The 7087-nt window shown below is 34.9% G+C and overlaps 1 protein-coding gene and 1 long non-coding RNA gene across 2 annotated transcripts in view; both read left to right on the top strand.

Annotated features, from left to right (window-relative positions):
* LOC137635982 (uncharacterized) overlaps window positions 1–4088 on the top strand; it is a 4503-nt gene extending 415 nt beyond the window's left edge. The window contains exon 1 of the mRNA XM_068368441.1: window positions 1–4088. This exon is cut by the window's left edge and continues 415 nt beyond it. Within this exon, the coding sequence (XP_068224542.1) occupies window positions 1–4088 (4088 nt within the window).
* A 1804-nt stretch (window positions 4089–5892) lies between these two features.
* LOC137635983 (uncharacterized) lies at window positions 5893–6822 on the top strand. Its single transcript, XR_011042875.1, has 2 exons — window positions 5893–6356; window positions 6610–6822. It is a non-coding gene; the product is annotated as an uncharacterized lncRNA (long non-coding RNA).
* Window positions 6823–7087: the final 265 nt, after the last annotated feature.

Raw genomic sequence — 7087 nt, 5'->3', positions numbered from 1 at the left:
GATTTTTTGAAGAATTTGAAGACACTTTAAGTAAATTTGAATACCCTGAATACGATAAACTCTTGTTATTAAAGCAGCAGATCTCAGGCAGGGCCTTAGTTTTAGTAGAGTCCTTGGAAGCAGATAAGCAGGGATATTCACATGCAAAGCAATTACTACTGAAAGCCCTAGCTTCGGATGACACACAGAAATTTAATGTTTTGAGGCAGTTATCCCATTTGAAACTTTCTAACAACACTGATCCATATGAATTTATCTCTAAGGTTAGGTTAATTATGGAAAGAATACGCAAATTGAAAATTACTGTGGACTGTATACTTCAGTTTTTTATATGGGAAGGATTGAATGATGCATTTAAGAATCATTTGATTCAAATTACTAACAGCTCCAAGCCAACGTTAAATGAAATTGTAGACAAGTTTTTTGAAGCTAGTGCGCGTTATTGTAGCCAGTCTAAGAAAACTAAAGAAGTCCCTAAACAATTTTTCCCCAAAGTATCAAATGCTAGTGACCATGGAGCTACCAGCTTAGCTGTAGATGTAAAGTATGAAATAAATAAGACCTTTAAGCCTTGTAGTATATGCACTAAAGTAGATGGTAAACCAGCTGATCACCCTATCCACAAGTGTGCCAAATTTGACTCTGTAGAAGCCAAAATAGATAAAATAAGAAAATTGAAAGGATGCCTAAAATGTTCTAACCTAAATCATCTGAGTAAATTTTGTAGGTATAGGTTCAATAATAAATGTAAGTATTGCTTTGAGTGGCATTTCAGTTTCTTGTGTATTCGGTCTGTTGATGGCAATCAAGTCACAAATAAAGATGGAAATAAACCAGATAGCCAATCTTGTACAGATAAGGGTAAAGATAAAGCAAAATCCAAGCCTAAGGAAAATAAGGAGATATCTGGCTCAATGGTTAACATTGTGGAAGCTTTCCAGAGTGATTCTGACATGCAGACTGTTCTTCCCACTTTTACTGCTACCTTGGATAATGGTTTAAAGTTAAGATGTTTAAAAGACAGTGGCTGTCAGTGTAACTTCATTTTGACCGATATTGCGGACAGTTACAATTTACCCACAGTAAGGGAAAATATTTCTCTAACAGTAAATGGCATTAACACTACTCAGAACTATACTACTAAGCTGATTGAAGTAAGTTTACAGATAGGGGATAGAATTAGAAAAATTGAAGCACTGTGTATACCTTCTATTAATGTAAAGTTAAAACTTCCTAAATTAGGTAAGGTAGTAAGTGGTTTCAAAGAAAGAGGTTATTTTTTGGCAGACGAAAGCTTGTCAAATGATTCTTGTGGTATCCAGAGTATTCAGTTAATTCTTGGCACTCGCTCAGCATACTGTCTTCCTCAGCAGGAACACTTGTTTGGATCAAACTTAGAATCTCTATATTCTGAAACTCCTGCTGGAGTATTGTTACATGGTAATGTGGAACAAATATTGAAGGATTTAACATTTTTACCTTATGTTGGAAGTTGCTTTCAAGGATTGGTTCAACTTTCAGATCACAATTTAGTTGGTAGCATTTTCGGGAATGGTAATACTTGCCTTGTTTCGGATTGTGCTTTTAAAGATACTGTGGATCCCGTTAACATTAATGTATTTGATGATAAGGGGGATATAATTGAATCTCAGCTTATCAAGGCAGCTAACCAAATTTTAGAAGAAAGTTGCCATAGATTTGTAAAGTCTGACCCTAATGATTCTGATTCTGGGAGTTCTGAAATAAATAAGAAGTTGGTTAAGTTTTCCCTTGAAAATATGAAGAGAGATAAAGAAGGTAGAATTGTTGTTCCTTTATTTTGGAATCCTCAGGTGGCCCATTTATTAGGTTCCAATCAGGGATTGGCAGTTTCAATTTTAAAGTCTAACTTGAAAAAATTGCAAAATAACAGGGATAAGCTATTGATAATGGATAAAGTTTTTAAAGAACAGGAAAGTATGGGGATCATAGAGCGCATTAATAACCTTCCCGAATTTATCAGAGAGCACCCTAACCATAGCTTTTTGCCTCACATGGGCATCTTTAAAATGGATCGCGAAACCACAAAGTGCAGGATAGTGTATTTGTCTAATCTTTGTCAGCAAGATTCTAGTAAACCTTCCATTAGTCACAATCAGGCTATATATTCAGGACCAAATCTAAACCAGAAACTTTCCTCTGCTATATTACATTTGAGATTTGGACAGAAGTTATTATGTTTTGATTTGTGTAAAGCGTTCAATAATCTTGCCTTGAATGACACAGATAGCAATAGGCTATTATGCCTATGGTTCAGAAATGTAGAGAAGTTAGACTTTACCGTTGTGGGATACAGAAATTTAAGATTAAGTTTTGGCTTAAGATGCAGCCCTGCATTACTGTTACTTGCTCTATATAAGATTTTAATTTTAGATGTAGACGGTGATGATAGTAAACTTTTACAATTAAAGAAGATGATATATCAACTATGTTACATGGATAACTGTGCAGTTGCCTATGATAGTTCTGAAGAACTTCTCTGGGCATACCAACAACTAGAAAGCATTTTTGAGCCTTACAAGTTTTACCTGCAGCAGTACATCAGTAATGATTTTGCATTGCAAGACCACATAGATAATGAGATTAGTACAGAAACCAATGAAAAGGTAAAATTACTTGGGTTGTCATGGGATAGGAAGCAAGACAGTTTATCTACTAAACCTATTAGTCTTAACATACAAGCTCGAACAAAACGGGAAGTATTGCAGTCTATTGCCTCCCAGTATGATCTCTTTAACTTTAATGGCCCTATTCTTAATCGTTCAAGGCTATTTTTGCATCAGTTACAGTGCAACAAAGATCTGGGCTGGGACAAGGAATTAGATGCCGATGTTAGGAGGCAATGGCGGAATATTGCCAAACAAGCAAATGCTGCTTCTGTTGCAGAGATACCAAGAGTCTTTGGGAGTAGAGAAGATACTTACCGGCTATTGGCATTTTCAGACAGTAGTAAGCAGATGTTTGGTGTAGTCATTTACATACAAAATATTCCCACAGGAAAGGTCAGTTTTGTCTTTGCAAAAAATAGGATAGTAAACAAGCAAATGGAATCTAAAAGCATGCCATCTCTGGAACTGCAAGGAATAACTTTGGCCGTAGAAGAAATTACATGTCTGTATGAGGAGTTATCCGGAATTTCTTGTATGATGCCAATCAAAATAAGCGAGTTGATGGTCTACTCGGATAGCTTCGTTGCCCTTTCCTGGGTACATGGGTTTTCTGCCAAGCTTGATAAAATGCAGAAGTGTTCAGTATTTGTTCAAAATAGGTTACACACAATAAATGAACTGTGTAATAAACACCCGATTCATTTTTCTTTTGTGTCAGGTTGTGAAAATCCAGCCGATTGCATCACTCGCAGCTTATCTTTCAAGCAGCTTCAAAAAACTAACTACTTTTCAGGTCCTAAATTTCTGCTTAATGAGACAGAAGGTCAGCTGAACAGGGAATTTATCTTGGATTTTGTAATACCTGCCCTTCCGGTAAAGCAAGATTCTCCTGTTGGTGTTGTCCAGTCTTACCATGGTACTATAACTACAAAGATTGAGGAGCATACCGATGCTTTATCAAGATGTTCTAGCTACCATAAAGTTGTTTCTGTTTTCCGTAGAGTACTTATCTTTGTTAATAACTTGAAAATGAAACTAAAACTAAAGGATCCTGTTAAGTTTGGACATATTAGCTGTCTTGATATTAATCATAACTTCTTTGCAGAGGCTACAAAGATGGTAATAAGAAGAGATCAGCAGAAGCACTTCCCTGAAATTTTTGAATATTTTGAATCAAGAAACCGGTTGCTCAAAGATATCCCCAAGTTAGTTGGACAGCTCAATGTTTATGTGGATCAGGAAGGCCTGTTAAGGGTACGTAGCAAAATGCAGAAACTTAAAGATGACCGAAGGATGCGATTTCCATTGCTAATTTCTAAGGATAGTTTACTAACTAAATATATTGTATTAGATTATCATGAACGTTTTTTACATGCTGGATGCTATAGGCTACTGGCTGAAGTACGTAAGATATTTTGGATACCTAGATTTTTTCAGTAGTTAAAAGGATAATTCGCACATGTGTCATATGCCGTAGGTTCAATGAGAGGACAGTTAATCTTAATCAACACTGTTATAGAGATTTTAGGATTAATCCCCCAGAGATTCCTTTCCGCTATATTTTTGTAGATTACATGGGACCCTTCTTTGTACGTTCCAGTGGGAAAAAAGTAAAAGCATGGATAGTATGTTTCACATGTACATGGAGTAGAGCTATAAATCTGAAGGTGTGCATGGACTTGAGTGTTAAAGAGTATCTTAGAGCCTTCCAGCTTCATACATTTGAGTTTGGACTACCAAATTTGTGTATTTCCGATCAAGGATCTCAGTTAGTAGCAGGAGGCAACGTAATTCTAGATTATCTAAAAGACCCAGAAGTTAAACTCTATCTAGAAGAGAATGGTATAAAGAACCTTCAGTTTGAACAGTTTTTCAAAGGGAACTCGGCTCTTGGTTCAATGGTTGAAAGTTGTGTGAAACTTACTAAGAGATGCTTATTTGGAGCCATGAGAAATAATGTTTTAGATATAAGGGATTTTGAGTTTTTAATATGTCAGACTGTCCATTTATTGAATAGAAGGCCAATAGCTTTTAAAGAGGCATTAAGAGATGCAGATATAAACAAATCACTTCCTGATCCCATAACACCAGAGTGTCTAATTAGGGGTTATGACCTTGTTTCAGTTAACTTAATTCCTGAGCTGCAAAGACATCCAGATCTAGAATTGGATGAGGACTATCTAGTTTCTCCTTGTGATAAAGTTAAAGAAAACTACACAAAACTGCGTAAAGTCAGAAGTCATTTGATTAACATTTATCATGAAGAATTTTTAGGTAACTTGACAAATCAAGCTGTAAATGCGAAAGACAGATTCAAACCTGTAAAACATACACTTCTTCAAAAGAATGATGTGGTTCTAATTAAAGAACCATATAGTAAGCCAAACCAATACCCAATGGGAATAGTCCATGATGTAGTTCTCAATGAGCTTGGGGAAGTTACTGGAGTTACCCTACTGAAAGGCAGAACTGGGGAACTTACCAAGAGACATTCATCTAATCTAATATTTCTTTTCAGACCTGATGTTTCTTTAAATGAAGATAAAGACAGTCCTATTAATGACTCAAATGATTCTAATCTGGCCAACAACCGCATTCTGGGAAAGCGTAAAGCGGCAAAGATTAGTGCTCTGAAGACCAGACAAATTTTACAGTAAAGTTTGTCTGTGTAGGCTTTTTTATTTATTATTGGTGATGGTAATTTAAATAATTTTGGCAAATATTAGAAAAAAAAAATTCTGGTAATGTAAATACTTTTGGTATTTGTTTAAAAATTCAATCCTGATTTTATTTCATAACAGGACTGAATGTTTTGGGGGGAGTGTGTTAAATATATTTTTATCTTTTCTTTCCAACTTCAAAATCCTTGTATTCTCGTTTTCTTTATCTTGTTGAATATATTTTTTTTTATCTTCTTTCCAACTTTAGAATCCTTGTATTCTCGTTTTCTTTATCTTGTTGAATATATTGTTTATATCTTTTCTTTCCAACTTCAGAATCCTTGTATTCTCGTTTTCTTTATCTTGTTAAATATATTGTTTATATCTTTTCTTTCCAACTTCAGAATCCTTGTATTCTCGTTTTCTTTATCTTTTTTATTTTTAGTACGAAAAAAGTACTTTGACTTTTTTCATAATCCTTGGTTTTCAACTCTCTTGGAAAATAAAAAGATCTCAAATGTAACTTTAAATAACTTTATTAATTATTTAATACCTGTAAATACTTTGTGTGCTGGCATTTGAGACCATTTCATAGTATTTAGCCCTTCTTGAATTAGTTAACGAAGTTAACGAGTAATGGTAAGAATTTTTACCAAGCAGTATCTGCCTAACCCTCCAAGGAAGCAGTTCTCTTGACTAAAGGGAAATGGATTAACTCGACCTTCGTTAGAAACTTGCCAACTAATGTGTTATCGTTACTAATGAACTCTTTTCACTTGAAGGACTTTTATTGCTGTGAAATAATGAAGTGCTAAGTACTACCAGTTTCACCAAAGTGCAATGGAGAGACGAGGGCATAATTCTCCAAGGGAGTGAGTTTTCAGAGGAACCATATAATGGATTGTGTAGCAGCATGGAAGAGAGGCCAAGACGGGGATTCTATTTCCCTACCATAGTCTTTGGCATCCACCACATACTGCTGGATTACTTCAGAGGGATTCAACTCCGTGGATATATATCGAGCAAGCAGGCGCTTGATAACTTTGAGGTAGGTCTCGGTAAATGTTGGCACACTTTACGAGATTTAAAGTTATTGAATGAATAATTTTAGCGCTGAGTCATTAATCCCGTAAAAAATAAAACTTGTAACCAGAAAGAATTTACTCTTATTAATATTTTGCTTTGCCATTTATCATATCTTTTGAGATCTTTTTATTGAATCTTACTCTGAACTTTAAGTCGCTTGCATAGACAATACTTTCATGTACAATTTTCTGATAGACGTATCATATCTTTTATAGGCTATGCACAGTGTCATCATGGTAATGGTATTGCTCGACGAATCTTATAAACTTTTCACTGGTTATAAGCGATTCGGAGTGTGGAGGTTAGGTAACTAGTGCCAGAGTTACCTAGATATCGGGGCAGCATCAAGTGTCATTAATATTAATTTATATTCTGCATAATATTATGCTTTAAATTTATTGTATGTTCAATAATAAATTCAATGTTCACTTTGATGTTTGTTTTCTCATCATTTTTTACAACCTTCATATAAGTTTTTTCCGAATATGGCGACCGTGACAGGATATTATGACTTTGCTTTGATGCTTGCCCGATGTCTCTCCATTTGCATTGTTGGTGGAACGTTATTATTTTGCATTTTAATACTTTAGTGTAAAGGTTGAAGTGAATTTAATCTTTTTAACATATTTCTGAAATAAGTTCTTTGCTCGGGAATTGCCTTCATTGGATATTTTTTATATTCGAAACTTTGCT

The sequence above is a fragment of the Palaemon carinicauda genome, unplaced genomic scaffold (genome assembly GCF_036898095.1).
Source record: "Palaemon carinicauda isolate YSFRI2023 unplaced genomic scaffold, ASM3689809v2 scaffold2070, whole genome shotgun sequence".
Classification (NCBI taxonomy): domain Eukaryota; kingdom Metazoa; phylum Arthropoda; class Malacostraca; order Decapoda; family Palaemonidae; genus Palaemon; species Palaemon carinicauda.
This window is presented reverse-complemented; position numbering and strand designations above follow the sequence as displayed.